We start from the raw sequence: 17,294 nt of genomic DNA, 5'->3' as shown, positions 1-17,294 counted from the left end.
AGATAACGGGATCTTCATCCTGCCCGGGTAGCTTTAACACGAACATATGCCGTAGAGTTCATATAATTTTATATTTACAGGCAACTACTCTAACATATATTTATTCAACCATATATACATCCCATTCACCAAATTATTTATATGTCCAACAGATTATATTTCAGTATATTCATTATATTTTATTTCATTTTTTTTTTGTCAGAAATTATTTTTGTTAGCTATTTAATTGGAAAGTCTTTATGGATCCACGATTACAGTTATATCGATCAGAACAACGATTTTGGTTAAGGGTTACCTGAATTTCTATGGTTTGGTATAAAGCAAATAAGTCTTTTTATATTTGTTATTTTATGTATTACTACAAATAAAATTCAAATGTACAAATACTATTAAATAATACACCAAACGGTTTCATGACTTGACATGACTATTAATCGTTATGGCTATATAATACCTATCAATAAATAAATATCATTTATATATATATGTAACATTTTAATATAACTTTCATATATTATTTAAAATATAACAATCTTTGGTAAATTTTTGATGCTTGCTCATTCACCATGACAATTTGTATAATGATAATGTTTCATAGTGTAATGTGTGTTGGCAGTTAAATATTATATGACTATTATCACTTTTTATACCAATATAAAAGTAATATTTAAAAAATTTGGTCCAAATAAGCCTAACTCAGATTAATATTCTACTGAAAGTGTGTATAACAATATAGAAGAATTACCAAAAATTATTTATCAACGAGGCATTGTAACTTCGTTGTGCCACTGTCACTAATTCCAATGTTTTTAGTGTGTCAGAGAAATGTTGGAGCTAGTTAATTATTAAATAATGTGATACAGGATAATAAAACTTTTAACAATACATATCGTTGACGTAAAAATCACAGAGAAAATAGAGATTTAACTTTGTGGGTCATTTTGGAGAAATGTTCCGCGACGTCCAATATCTAGATGTCACTACTTTGAACTTATTATTTGTTGTAATCCGTCTGTTAACAGCCGGGAAGGCATTTGATTGCTTCATTTCGTTTCTATGGTATGTTAATTACAACTTGATTCTGTATCGTCAGTTTCAGATGTTTCTATACGAACAAACAAAATTTTACGTTGTATGTATTTCAGGTTATTTGGTAAAACTTAAAAAAAAAGATGTGAAACTCAGTAGAGCGCCAAGTAGGGAATTATTTTATAGAGGCAAGTCAATATCTCATGCTCCAGACTCCAACAAAGTTTTTTTATCATGCGATGTTGCCACGTCGATAAAATAATACATTTTTTGTCAGATATCGTAGAAAAACGTAAATTTAAAACCTTTTAATTGCACAATATATGATCAATGATTTTCCAGATAAAATGTTAGATTAGTAATAATGACAAGTTTTTTTTGCATATGATTGTATATATTTTATAGATATGTTTATTTTTACATATTATATTTTCATTGAATATTACTTAATTTTTTTCAGAAATCAAATTGTTTTTTATTTAAATTTCACTGGTTCATTGGAAACGTGACGTCAGGGTTGTCACGTGCCGCACCTCTATGGCAAACTTTATCGACCAACCAATCAAATGTCTTCACGGCAACAGGTCGAACTTTTCTCCAGAGACCTCTATTGAATTTTCTCTCTATTACTCCATGGTAGAAATGATTGCGAAAAGAAAATTGCGAAAGTGCGATTAGAGAATCACATAACGTAAGAAAAAAAACCAATAATATCGATTGGTTTGAATATCGCGAAACGATTATTTACAAAATGCTACATTCCGTTTTCTGCTTCTTAACTTTGTACTTCAAAACCACTCTTATAGCTTCAATAAATATTTCCTCTAGGCCCTCGTTGTTTAAAGCAGAACACTCCTTGTAGCTTTGAGCTTTGACCTTCCTCTTCAGGCGTTTACCTTCTTCAGTCGTATAGCATTTGATGCTAGGATCATCTCGTAAATCTATTTTAGTTGCTGAAATTTAAAAAAATATGTTAGTGATCGAAATTCGAACGCAATTTATTTAGACAATTAGGTTTCATTCCAATTAGTTTCGAATTAAACTTATACAATACAGACGATGCGAAAAATCGACCTATTGTCCATCCAAAGTTGCTGTGAACATACGTCATCAAAATGTTTAATGTATCGCCTGCCGCAATTTCTAAATTCGTTTTAAAATAAGACAATATTTTCCTTCTTATTTTATTCTAGTTAAAAAAAGACACAATGCTGTCTGATAAGTTCGAACATGTAACCAAACCAGCCTGTCAATGTCGTCCGGTTGTCAAACGTATGCAAAATTCTTGAAAATAATAGTAATTAAAGGTATTAACTCTAACCTATAAACTATTGTGGCTGTATAATTAACTGTAGCTTTTAGGTGTACTATAATGTTAAAATAAATTATATTTGATAACATTTTTGTTCCATTACTTTATTTAGATTAGAATTTTGTTATATGTCAAAGTCAAAATGTACTAAAACTCAGAGTTGATGCGGCAACATTGTACCGTTTTATCGGCATAAATTGAGATGACGTATGTTCACACCAACTTTGGATAGACTATATAGTCGATGCGATAAAGCAGCCAATGCATGTCATGAAAATATATGACATCAGAAGTTTGCAATGTTGCCGCATCTAATTGAACCTTTGATTTACGTTTGCCAGTTTATAACCTCTAATATTATTATCACTAATGTATTGAAGAATTCTATAGACATTTGGCAACAGGGTCGACAAGTAACAACAAAAATAATTAATCGATATTAATATCATGGTCCTTGGTTGACATTTGACGTTGAAATTAACATCAACGTTATTTTTCTTTCATTTTCAACAACTTCAGTTAAATGTTTTTATTTATATTATTTTACGTTATTTAGTGAAAAAGAAATGTATAGTAGTAAATTTGAGAAACATACTCTATTGATACAAGTTTGATTTTATTTTGAGTTAAGTTTGGCAACTTTTGACATTGACATTTTAGGTTATTGTTGATGAAAATGTTGTTGATATTGGCCTCAAAGTAATTTTGGGGATAGTCGATATATAATTCGAATATTCTAGATATACGCAAATATATTTTAATGTGTTATTTTGTTACTCATTTTCCTTATTAATAGTCTTGTTATCGATTACGATCCAGTGTTGCATTTAATGTTCTTAACCTAACTTTTATTTTGTTTTTAATTGATATATGGCTTTTTAGGAAAAAATATTTTTTAATGCTTTATTATATAATTATTTAGGAGAAGATTTTTAAAAACAATAAGTATATTAATAATTTTACAGAAAATCTTGTTATGCACGTAATAGCAGTCAGAGACCCCTATTTACTTAACAAAAATTTTAACGATATTTGGATATTTCGCCGTATTCCTGTGAATCATGTTTATGTTTATGAAAGCTGTGTTTGTAAAGTTAATTATATTTGGCACAAACAGTTCTATTTTTTACATTTTTTAAGCTTGAGGACCTGAAGTGTATTTCTTGATTACATAAAACTATTTAGATTGAACTGGTTAAAACTCCTAATTATATATCCTCTGATTTGTTACAATTATCGATACTTTAAAACAAATATCGACATATATACCCAAAAAAGATATTTCTGATGTTTTTTACCTGACATATTAATATTTTAATTTTTTATTGATAATATCGATATATTTTTTGAAAATATAGAAAATTTTCATAGTTGTTATATCGATTTAAAAAAAATCGAACTCGATGTATCGATATTTTAAAAACTATCGAAATTTTTCTCGGCGCCCGACATCCCTCATAACGATATTATATGTTTTCTTTTCGAGATTGTCTGGTATCTTTCGGAACATTGAATTTGGATAGACACTCTTAGAAAAGAATTTAAATTTTGTTTAAATAACTTTTTTTATCTGTAATAAATACTTTCAATTATTTAAGACACTATAAACTAACAAGTTATTTTTGGGTGATAGTTTAACCCAAACAAAGAATTCAACAATTTTTTGTTTTGCAACACAACTGGAGGTAGGGATGCAGAAAAAATATCGATGTTGTTTTTTTAGAAAATATCGATATTTATGGCCGATATATCGATATTTTTATAGCCGATGTTTTTCGACATTTTTTCAAAAAAAAATTAATATAATTTTTAATAAACCTTCAAAATTGGTACTTAATATTAAACGTTTGGTGAATTTTGGTACTTAATTTTCGTTCATCAAAAATATCACTACTCTTTAAAATATTTAGAAAAAATATATATTCTTTGAGGCTAATATTTCACTATTTTTATTTTTTTTTAATATCTATATAGTTTTGTAAAATATCGATATATTTTTCCCAACATATTGATATTTTGATCCAACACCCCTAATTGGAGGTATTAGGAACCTGCATGTATTTTGATCAGCGATATATAGCGAAAGTCATTTCGGTTTTTCTACCAGATGCGACTAGGCTTAAGAGGTCAATTGATAAGTCCCCGGCCTACCATAGTAAAACACATTTTTTTGGCAAAATTATTTTTTTTATTCAACATAATTCCCTTCAAGCACTTATTATAGCGACCCTCCAACTTTTCGATACCACTTTTGCAGTACGATTTGTCCTTTGCTTCAAAATAGGCTTTAGTTTCGGCGATCACCTCTTCATTCGACGAAAATTTCTTCCCAGTGAACATTCTTTTGATATCTGAGAACAAGAAGTAGTCGCTGGGAGCCAGATCTGGAGAATACGGTGGGTGAGGAAGCAATTCGAAGCCCAATTCATGGATTATTGTCATCGTTTTCACTGACTTGTGACACGGTGCATTGTCTTGGTGAAGCAGCATTTTTTTTTCAAATGCGGCCGTTTTTTTGGCGATTTCGTACTACAAACGGTCCAATAACGCCATCGCTGTTGATGGTCCTTCCTTGTTCTAGGTAGTCAATGAAAATTATTCCATGCGCATTCCAAAATACAGACGCCATAACCTTGCCAGCCGACTGTTGGGTCTTTCCCCGTCCTGGGGCGGCTTCATCGTGTACAGTGCACTCGGATGACTGTCGATTAGACTTCGAAGTGAAATGATGGAGCCATGTTTCATCCATTGTTACATATGAACGCAAAAACTCGGGTTTATTACGCTTGATCATCTTCAAACGCTGCTCCGAATCATCAATTCGTCGTTGTTTTTGGTCAAAAGTGAGCTCGCGCGGCACTCACTTTGTAAAGAGCGTTCTCATATCCAAATATTCGTGAATGATATGATGTACACGTTCAGTTGATATCTTTAAAGTGTCTGCAATTTCATTCAATTTAAATTTACGGTCATTCAAAATCATTTTGTGGATTTTTTTAACGTTTTAGTCGTTTAATGTAGTTTTTAGTTTTAGTAACAACCTCTTTTGGACATCCACTGCGTTTACCGTCTTCGGTGCTCATTTCACCACGTCTAAACTTAGCATACCAATCCTTGATGGTTGATTTTCCTGGGACAGTGTCCGGAAACTCGACAACAAGCCAAGTTTTTGCTTCAACTGTATTTTTTCCCTTCAAAAAGCAATATTTTAACAACACGCGAAATTCCTTTTTATTATTTTTTTTATAATAATAAAAGTTGCTTCACTCAAAATGCTATAATTCACAAACACGCATCTTTTGACAGTTAGAGCTAACTAAAAAACATATGGGTTTAATTATAGTAGTGCCATCTATGGATCAGGCCGCGGACTTTTCAATTGACCTGTTAAGTAAGCAATGATATTCCTTGACTCATATGTTAATTTATTAAATTGACAACAAGCTTCAAATCTATACATGTTATATTTTGCGAAAGTAACACCATCATAGATATTATAACTATTTGAAAATATCAAGTTCCGTGTCTGAAAACGTGCTTTTACTTTTCTTATTATATCAAAAAAAAGCCCGTCATCGCTTGCTGGTGAGTATGCTGTAACTTTAAAAACATGTGAGGCCTGGCTTCGAAAATACAAAAGTGGTGATTTCGATGTACAACAAAAAGAACATTCTGGTAAGTTTGAGAATTGGAAGATTTATTACATGAAGACCAAACTTAAACTCAAAAACAATTGGCAGAAGCGTTAGATGTGGTCCAAGAAATGATTAGCGGAAAAGGTATGATCGGAAGTCATTTCTGCACCGAATAGTGACGAAAAGTGAATCCATTTTGAAAATCCTAAACGCAAAAAATAATATTTAACACCTAGTGAAGCCTGCCGATCGACTCCAACGCCAAATCGTTTTGGTCCCAAGACAATGCTCTGTGTTTGGTGGCACCCGTCGAACTTTCCAGACCTTGCCCCGTCCGACCATTAACTTTTCGCATCAATGGAACACGGACTTCCAGAGCAGCACATAGCCGGTTTCAATGGCATCCATAAATTGCGTAAAAGATGGGCAAGATGTATTGTACTAATATTTTAATTAAATACTTTATGGCATTTTCTTGAAAATTTAGTATATTTTCGAAAAACACTTTCCAGTACACCTTATATTAATAAATTTTAAAAAATAATGGTAATACCAACCTACTAATACTATTGGAGTATGCGGACAGAAATGTTTGACTTCGGGCACCCATTTCAAGGACACATTGTCGTAGGCTGCAAGATTTTTGTCTACCGAGAAACAAACCAGGAAGCAGTTGGTCTGAAACAAAATTCAATTAGTAAAATAACCGCGAGAATACAAGAGATAACATACTCCAGGATATGAAAGAGGTCTCAGTCTCTCGTAGTCTTCTTGTCCGGCAGTGTCCCATAGGGTCATGTTATGTGAGATACCATCAACCGTAATTTTCTGACCATAATGTTCGAATCTGTAACGATAAGAGATATTAAACAATCTTATTAGTCACTATAAAAATACCACATATGAGGAAATAAATGAAAATAAAACCAATGACAAACCAAATATATGCAGTTAGTGAATCACATTACATTCTAGAAGGTTTCGTAATAGCGTTATTACACAAATTCGTCCTTACATTAGTTATATTGTTAAATGTTATGTTACTGTTTTTATCGCTAATAGAGAAAATGAAAAAATCATATAGAAACTAAATTGACTTATGATTATATATTTATTCCAGTACGTATCTGTTAGTACATGATATACAGGTATTACTAGTACAAAATGAACAGGAAGAGGTCGTAAAAATTGAAATATTAATAAAAATTATAATATATATAACAAAATTACCGGAATGGGATAATTTTCAAACCTCACGCAATGATAAGAAAGGTAAATTGTAACTGGATATCTAATACTGTTTCTTAAGATGTATTAAATATGCATATATCAATATTAGTGTCATAGTTCAGAGTGATTAATAAAAAATATTATGTTTAGCGTAGACCGACGCAAAATGTTACACCTAACGAATAAACGCCGAAATGTGTGTCAATGTTTAGAATTTGAACAATATTATTTGTGTTTGTAGTACCTTCATATTACCACTTTATTCAATAGGCCACAATTATATAAATAAATACATAACAGGTCAATTGAAAAGTCCCCAGCCTGACGCTACTAGATGACGCTGCTATAATTAAGTCCATACGTTTTTTAGTTAGCCATAACCCTCAAAAGATGCGTGTATAAATTTGACAGCTGTCGGATCATTAGATTGTGAATTATAGCATTTTGAGTGAAACAACTTTTGTTATTGTGAAAAAAATGGATAAAAAGAAATTTCGCGTGTTCATAAAATGTTGCTTTTTGAAGAGAAAATATACAGTCGAGCAAAAACTTGGCTTGGCAACAGGTTATGGCGTCATTATTTTGCCAAAACGTCGCAATGTTGTCGCATCAACTCTGAGTTTTAGTTCAGTTGGGCTTTGACATACAACAAAATTATAATATAAATAAAATAATTCATTAAATATGTTATCAATAATAATTTATTTTAACATCATATTATATCTAAAAATTCCAGTTAATTATACAGCCATAAAGGTTTATAGGTTAGAGTTATAACCTCTTATCACTATTGTTTTCAAAAATTTTTGCATACATTTACAGGCTCATTCGTTTACGTTTTCGAACTAATCAGAAGGCATTGTGTCTCTTTTTAACTAGAATAAAATGAGAAGGAAAATATTGTCTGATTCTGAGACGAATTTATAAATTTCGGCAGGTAATAAATTAAATATCTTGATGACGTATGTACAAAAAAACTTTGAATAGACTATACATTAATTCTTCAGTTTTTTTTTTTGACAAAATAGGACTGCCACATGGGTTTGGCCAAAATTCCTATTCAAAATTTAAAATTTTATATCAATAAATAGCCGTCAGTGTTCAAAGATAATAAAATAACGAATTTATTGAATACTTCGAGAATTAGAATCAATTTTAGAAAGCAGGTTGCTTATTGCCTTGAATTATTAGCTTTTGGCTGCTGTAAGACCGTGTAAACTGCATTTTCCTTTTTTATTAAAGACAATAATTGGTTAGCTGGGAATTACTGTTTTATATCATCCTAGATAATTATGTAAATTAATATTTTAAATCATTTTAACCAGTAGCATACGCAAATTTAATGAAATAAGCGGAACAAACACAACGAAAGAGGAAATAGGTGCGGCTGTATTTACGACGAAATATATTTGTTAGTGTCGAGTATCACGGCACAATTCTCATTAAAAGTTTGCGGTTTATTTAATAGAAAAAAAAGTTAATATACTACTAGTGTTAACGTCTCCGTTTTAAATGGTTATTACTTAATTAGTATATTTTTTATCGTACAAATATTGAAATAAAAAGTATTAAAATGTATTGGTCTATCCGATGCAAATCGAATTTATTATTAGGATTTATAATAAAATATTTTTTACGGGCGATGAAACAAGAACTAACTGAAATGTTATCCTATATGTCATGTAAATAATATTTATCATAAGAAATAAGAACCAATTTGGCTAATTTTAATTTTCGAATATTTGTAGAAGACCAGGGAAGGTTTATATCGTAAAAAAATATGGAATAATAGCAAAAGAATAGTAAAAACTACAATTTTATTTTTCCATATAAAGTGTCATTCCCACTGTCATCAATAGTTTCACTCATAGAATATATTACTTTATGGTTTCAGTGTCACAACGGATCGACATTGTTTGGTTGCCAAATATTTATGGGTAAGTTCAGAGATGTATTTCGCTCTCGCGTCCTCTGGTGCGAAAAAAGCGAAACTTTTTATATCTGATCCAATAGATCAAAATTTCAACGATTAAAATTCAAAATGTTCGAAAGAGCATTGGAATGGATTTCATCTGGCAGGAATAATATCGTCATCAGATCTAACAAAATATGGCATACATTATTTGGCGAATAATTAGAGATTTGGCGCATGCGTCCAATTACGGGGCGCACTATATTGCATAGAATAAACCATAGAAAATAATAAACTATAGTGTCTACCTTTTCTAATGGCGGTAAAAATCTAGAATATTTAGATTTTGCTCTGCTAGCAATAATAATTAAATTGCTGTGTTATTATTGGTGGTTTAACATAACACATGGGCTAAACAGTCCACGACCAAACACATAGATGGCGCTCGTTTTATTGCACTCGCCTATTTTTTAGTTAGTACTAACCTTCAAAAGAAATCTGTTGAAATTTCATGATATTCTATTCATATGTTTGTGAGTTATTGCGGGCTTCAAACGTGGTCGAAGATACACCGATGATGCAGAACGCAGTGGACGTTCAAATAAGGTGGTAACACCAGAAAACATAAAAAAAAATCCACAAAATCATTTTAAATGATCGAAAAGTGAAATATGCGTGAGTTAATATTGCAAGAGCATTTGATCATGAGAAAGCTCGGTTCAAAAACAAGAACGTGTTGATGGTTCTGAACAGCGTTTGGCCATGTTTAAACGTAACAAATTGGAGTTTTTGCGTCGATATGTGACAATGGATAAAACATGGATCCATCACTTCACACCTGAATCAAAACAATCGTCAACTGAGAGGACAGCAACTGCTGACTGGCCTATATTGAGACAAAAGATAATCTTCGTTCTATCAAAGTGGTACTGAAATGTTAGATCGGCGCCGGAATGATTGTGTGGTTCTCTTGGTGAATTGGTGATTATATTACTTAATTTATAAGATTTGACATACTTACACTGTAGGTACGTATTCTTTGGGAAATTCCTTGTTGACGTATGTACTAAGCAAGCAAGTTTTTCCAACTATACCATCTCCGACGGCAGTGATTTTAATATTGCTAGTCATTTTTAACCTATAACAAAAAGAGACACATTTTTAATATAGTGAATAAAGGCTAGAAATAGTGTTATTTCAAATAGTAATTGCAGATAGTTTTTTAATTAGTCACAGTAGGGATGCAGAAAAAATATCGATATATTTTCTGAAAAAAATATGGATATTTTGGGCCGATATATCGATATTTTTTTAGCCGATATTTTTCAATATTTTTTCTAAGAAAGGCTAGAAGTAGTGTCATTACAAATAATAATTGCAGATAGTTTATTAATTAGTCACAGTAGGGATGCAGAAAAAATATCGATATATCGATATTTTCTGAGAAAAATATGGATATTTTGGGCCGATATATCGATATTTTTTTAGCCGATATTTTTCAATATTTTTTCTAAGAAAGGCTAGAAGTAGTGTCATTACAAATAATAATTGCAGATAGTTTATTAATTAGTCACAGTAGGGATGCAGAAAAAATATCGATATATCGATATTTTCTGAGAAAAATATGGATATTTTGGGCCGATATATCGATATTTTTTTAGCCGATATTTTTCAATATTTTTTCTAAGAAAGGCTAGAAGTAGTGTCATTACAAATAATAATTGCAGATAGTTTATTAATTAGTCACAGTAGGGATGCAGAAAAAATATCGATATATCTATATTTTCTGAAAAAAATATCGATATTTTTGGCCGATATATCGATATTTTTTTAGCCGATATTTTTCAATATTTTTTCTAAGAAAGACAAGAAAGAAAAGTTATTACAAATAATAATTGCAGATAGTTAATTAATTAGTCACAGTAGGGATGCAGAAAAAATATCAATATATCGATATTTTCTGAAAATTTTTTTGGATATTTTGGGCCCATATATCGACATTTTTTTAGCCGATATTTTTCAATATTTTTTCTAAGAAAGACTAGATATTTTGGGCCGATATATTGATATTTCGTTTGCCGATATTTTTTCTAAGAAAGGCTAGAAGTAGTGTTATTACAAATAATAATTGCAGATAGTTTATGGATTAGTCACAGTAGGGATGCAGAAAAAATATCGATATATCGATATTTTCTGAGAAAAATATGAATATTTTGGGCCGATATATCGATATTTTTTTAGCCGATATTTTTCAATATTTTTTCTAAGAAAGGCTAGAAGTAGTGTCATTACAAATAATAATTGTAGATAGTTTATTAATTAGTCACAGTAGGGATGCAGAAAAAATATCGATATATCGATATTTTCTGAGAAAAATATGGATATTTTGGGCCGATATATCGATATTTTTTTAGCCGATATTTTTCAATATTTTTTCTAAGAAAGGCTAGAAGTAGTGTCATTACAAATAATAATTGCAGATAGTTTATTAATTAGTCACAGTAGGGATGCAGAAAAAATATCGATATATCGATATTTTCTGAGAAAAAAATGGATATTTTGGGCCGATATATCGATATTTTTTTAGCCGATATTTTTCAATATTTTTTCTAAGAAAGGCTAGAAGTAGTGTCATTACAAATAATAATTGTAGATAGTTTATGAATTAGTCACAGTAGGGATGCAGAAAAAATATCGATATATCTATATTTTCTGAAAAAAACATCGATATTTTTGGCCGATATATCGATATTTTTTTAGCCGATATTTTTCAATATTTTTTCTAAGAAAGACAAGAAAGAAAAGTTATTACAAATAATAATTGCAGATAGTTAATTAATTAGTCACAGTAGGGATGCAGAAAAAATATCAATATATCGATATTTTCTGAAAATTTTTTTGGATATTTTGGGCCCATATATCGACATTTTTTTAGCCGATATTTTTCAATATTTTTTCTAAGAAAGACTAGATATTTTGGGCCGATATATTGATATTTCGTTTGCCGATATTTTTTCTAAGAAAGGCTAGAAGTAGTGTTATTACAAATAATAATTGCAGATAGTTTATGGATTAGTCACAGTAGGGATGCAGAAAAAATATCGATATATCGATATTTTCTGAGAAAAATATGAATATTTTGGGCCGATATATCGATATTTTTTTAGCCGATATTTTTCAATATTTTTTCTAAGAAAGGCTAGAAGTAGTATCATCACAAATAATAATTGTAGATAGTTTATTAATTAGTCACAGTAGGGATGCAGAAAAAATATCGATATATCGATATTTTCTGAGAAAAATATGGATATTTTGGGCCGATATATCGATATTTTTTTAGCCGATATTTTTCAATATTTTTTCTAAGAAAGGCTAGAAGTAGTGTCATTACAAATAATAATTGCAGATAGTTTATTAATTAGTCACAGTAGGGATGCAGAAAAAATATCGATATATTGATATTTTCTGAGAAAAATATGGATATTTTGGGCCGATATATCGATATTTTTTTAGCCGATATTTTTCAATATTTTTTCTAAGAAAGGCTAGAAGTAGTGTTATTACAAATAATAATCGCAGATAGTTAATTAACTAGTCACACTAGGGATGTAGAAAAAATATCGATATATCTATATTTTCTGAAAAAAATATCGATATTTTTGGCCGATATATCGATATTTTTTTAGCCGATATTTTTCAATATTTTTTCTAAGAAAGACAAGAAAGAAAAGTTATTACAAATAATAATTGCAGATAGTTAATTAATTAGTCACAGTAGGGATGCAGAAAAAATATCAATATATTGATATTTTCTGAAAATTTTTTTGGATATTTTGGGCCCATATATCGACATTTTTTTAGCCGATATTTTTCAATATTTTTTCTAAGAAAGACTAGATATTTTGGGCCGATATATTGATATTTCGTTTGCCGATATTTTTTCTAAGAAAGGCTAGAAGTAGTGTTATTACAAATAATAATTGCAGATAGTTTATGCATTAGTCACAGTAGGGATGCAGAAAAAATATCGATATATCTATATTTTCTGAAAAAAAAACATCGATATTTTTGGCAGATATATCGATATTTTTTTAGCCAATATTTTTCGTTATTTTTTCAGAATAAATTAAAATACAATTATGAACAAACCTTTAAAATTGGTACTTAATTTTAACGGTTTATAAAGAATATCACTATTTTTTAAGAAATTTGGAAAAAATATATATATCTTAATCTAATATTTCTTCGAAATATCGATATATCGATATTTTTTTCGGTGACCAGCACCTCTAAGTCACAGTACATATTTAGCAATACCTGGACAAGACATGTTAGAAATGTAAAGGAATATCACCGATTAGATAAAAGAATTTCAATTTTTAGGTTTAGTAGGCATTTCCAGATTCATTGGAATATGATATTCTGATACTTCATGAATTAGTAAAATATGGAGTCCCGTAGCATCTCCCAGAACCAGCAACAGACAATAAGTACAGCGATATAACAAATAAAGCCGATAGTGATATTGATCTGCCGAATATAATTATTTATTTCTTTAAACGTCAAACGATTTTACTATTTTTACTTAGAAGTTAACTAAGATGTCAGAAATATGATGTAGCATGTCAATTACTACATGGTCTTTGATAAACCAACGGTGATGTATTGAATATATACACAAATAAATATTGGTGAAGTAAATAAAACTATTTATATACATATACTTTGAGTGTTTTATCTTTAACACCTTTTCCATGTATATAGTCGCGAAATTTTGTGATTATTTGCCATTTTCAAGTGTTTTGCAATCATTTCTGTTCAAATAATATCGCGTTAATGAAAACTACACCAATTATAAACAATTTTAAGTTAAATCGAATGGAAGTATAACAAATTGTAAATGATCTCAAATTTTTAAGATATACAATAAAAAATGGATTTTCGAAAAATGGGTGGATTTCTATTTACGTCATATGTTATATCTTTAAAAATATAGGTCTATAATACAAGTTAAGATGCAGAATTTTTTATATCTAAAAACAAATATATATATATATATATATATATATATATATATTAGCGACCCGCCCCGGCTTCGCACAGGTGCAATGCTGATACTAAATTAAATACACTACAGAAAAAATATGAACGTTGTATATAAAAACATAGCGGCCCGCTCCGACTTTGCACGGGCATAAAATATATATGCCTATGTCACTCAATGAAAACATGATTAAAATCGATCCAGTATTTTTGGTTCATTCATTACTGCCCTTGGCCTGCACGCATTAAATTTGGAGTAAAACAATTCCTCTTCCCCTATACTTACTATGAAGATTTCCTGCTACCTTTGGAATATCTAAATTCATACAATTTTTATTACATTACACATTTTTAAACGCAAATTTTAAATTTGTAATATCTCCGAAAATATTTGTTTAATTTACATGCTGTAAGGAACCATATTGATCTATATTAATTGCACACTGTATTTAAGGTACTTAATTCGATAAGGATTAATGCCGTATTGCTTAAAATAGCTTCGTAAATAAGCCATTTTCTCACGTAAAAAGTAAACAACAAAAAATGGTTAATGTGGGTTATCCCTAAAAGATAAACATATACCATCGCGGACTTTTTTGTAGACCTTTTTATGGTGTACAATACTGTAGTACATTAATTTGATCTAACTCGTAGGGTTAGGCAGCGTTTTTGCTAATTGCTAAATAAGCCTAAAAAAAAAGGTTAATTTACGACATCACGTTAGAAACCTCTAAAATTAGCAATGTTGCCTTAGTATATTATGCATGTATTATACATATAAACCTTCCTCTTGAATCACTCTATCTATTGAACAAAAAACGCGTCAAAATCCGTTGCATAGTTTTAAAGATTTAAGCGCACATAGGGATATAGGGACAGAAAAGGCGACTTTGTTTTATACTATGTAGTGATATATATATGCAAATTTATAAGCGTTTTGAACGTAATATTTTCATGGAATGTCGTTTCTGTATACCGTACAGATTCTTAAATATTTTTGTAAATAGTCTTATCTAGTCTTAACTATGAGCTGTTGAGGTTTTCTAGACCGGTAAAAAGATAAACATTATTGCGAATTTTGTTTCATTTTTTTATTATTCTTAGTAGTTTCACAATCACAATGTTTTTATTATATATACATGGTATGTAGAAAAATCACGTTATTAAGTGATCTCATGTATAAAATACTAATTTAGTTAATTAGTCTTGTTATAAAGCTTATTATAAAGTTTATATATGTCCAATAATCAGATCGGATGGTGTTAGACGTTTTAGTCTACACACTCCACTATCACTTCGCATATTTAGCGAATACATTGGGATGCACTGATACTATTTCGAAGTACTTCACAGAAATACGTTGAATTACACCCCTTATTGGCTCCAGAAGAATATCGCGTTGTATCACTTCAATTGAAACGTAGTACGGAGCATCAACAATGACACGCAACACTTTATTTTGGAACCGTTGTATGATGGATATATTAGACTTGCTAGGGGTTCTCCTTAGTTGGATTCCCTATGCCCAAATAGGCTTGAGTATAGATTTATACAATAATATCTTGATATCTAAAGATAACTTGGATTTGCGCTCAATAAGCTAATACATTTGGTAGAGTGTATGTCCAAGTTGTTTCTGTTTGGCGAGTTTGTTTCATTAGTTTCATTAGAAGATTCACACCGTTCCTTTTTATTTTAGTTTTTTTCTAATAAAATAATAATAAATATTTAATAAATATTTAGTTTATGTAAATTAAAACTGAAACAACCTTAAATTTATACTTCGCTATCAATAGAAAATTCATGAATAAAAAGAATATATCAAACAAAACCAAAAAGTACACAAGGCAATATTCAGACTACCGTTCACTTTCGCTTGAGAGACGCGGTTGTTTTCAAAGAGAGATAAAAGTAAGTTAAAAGTGAACAAGAGGCAGAAATTAAATATCTCGGAAGAGTCCAGGATGTAAGAAAGACTAGCAGGATAAGGAGTAAAGAAATAAGAAAACACCTCAATATTGAACACATAGAAAGGAAATAACTCTTACACTTACTCTTACACTTACACACATGAAGAAGGCAAGACCGATAAAAAGAGTATGGCAGAAAAATATGGGATGTCTGTATAGGAGAAATACTTCAGGAAAGAGAAAAACTCCGGTAGAAGAAAAGAAAATTGGACAGAGACAGAAAAAATTGAAGGGATACATGAAATAAGAGAATAAATAATAAACATAACAAAACTACTTCACCAAGTGTAACAAAAGATGTTTTTGATTATATATAATCAATCAAACAAATTGTAATTATATCTTTTTATACTTCACCATCCAGAAGATGTCTTATTTGGTCATCAGAAGGAAATACAAGGCGTCACTGATTGCATGACTCATCTTCCCATCTAATTTATATTATAACCAATCAAATTTATCTATTAGTTTTAAATGTGTTTATTAAGTTGAATTTTCAACTATTATAAAATAACCATTTGATTATTAAAACATTTCATAAATCAACGTATCAATTTATGACGGCTCTCTTATTATTCACAGTGTATCATTGATGATTATTCATCACCAAGACTGACGGAACTGTGTAATGACATCAGGTTTAATAAAATATTATTGCCGTATTAGTCTCGAGAGATATAACACGTATTCATATAAAAATGGACTTCTTTAGCTGAGATATATAATCAACAGTTAAAAATGCCCTAAAAAAAACGAAATTCGATCAACATTCTTTAAAAACTGTGGAGTCATGAATCATTCAAACATTTAGACCTGGGAATCATTTTGGTCCTTTTGGGATTAGATACTATTTAGGTTTGAAATGTCTTTAGGCAACTTTCATGTCTTAGTTAGCTTATACAGTATGGACAACTACCAAAGACAAACTCGCAGGCCACACTGTTTAGAAAGAAATATATTCAATTTCGTTATATTAAAACTTATAACTGATACTACTTGTGTCTAATAAATATATGTCCTATCTAATAAAAAAGTGATTTTAAATGATTTACAATATATGATGTTACTGTATATTAAATAGCACTTAACTAATTTCATGTTGAAGCCTCACTGTGACAGGCTTTTCTTTTCAGTATGTGTCATTTTATCGAAGTGTGAATCAA

General features: G+C 30.0%; 1 protein-coding gene across 1 annotated transcript in view; it reads right to left on the bottom strand.

Moving 5' to 3' along the window:
• Window positions 1-331: 331 nt before the first annotated feature.
• LOC143202950 (ras-like GTP-binding protein RhoL) overlaps window positions 332-17,294 on the bottom strand; it is a 35,858-nt gene continuing 18,895 nt past the window's right edge. The window contains exons 2-5 of the mRNA XM_076414976.1: window positions 10,140-10,256; window positions 6,709-6,823; window positions 6,534-6,654; window positions 332-1,982 (exon numbers count right to left, since the gene is read on the bottom strand). Coding sequence (XP_076271091.1) covers window positions 1,774-1,982; window positions 6,534-6,654; window positions 6,709-6,823; window positions 10,140-10,249 — 555 coding nt within the window. The 5' untranslated portion in view covers window positions 10,250-10,256 and the 3' untranslated portion in view covers window positions 332-1,773. The remainder of the gene's footprint in view (window positions 1,983-6,533; window positions 6,655-6,708; window positions 6,824-10,139; window positions 10,257-17,294) is intronic.

The sequence above is a fragment of the Rhynchophorus ferrugineus genome, unplaced genomic scaffold (genome assembly GCF_030347505.1).
Source record: "Rhynchophorus ferrugineus isolate W39M unplaced genomic scaffold, kcgeb_rfMv2 rfM9, whole genome shotgun sequence".
Lineage (NCBI taxonomy): Eukaryota > Metazoa > Arthropoda > Insecta > Coleoptera > Curculionidae > Rhynchophorus > Rhynchophorus ferrugineus.
This window is presented reverse-complemented; position numbering and strand designations above follow the sequence as displayed.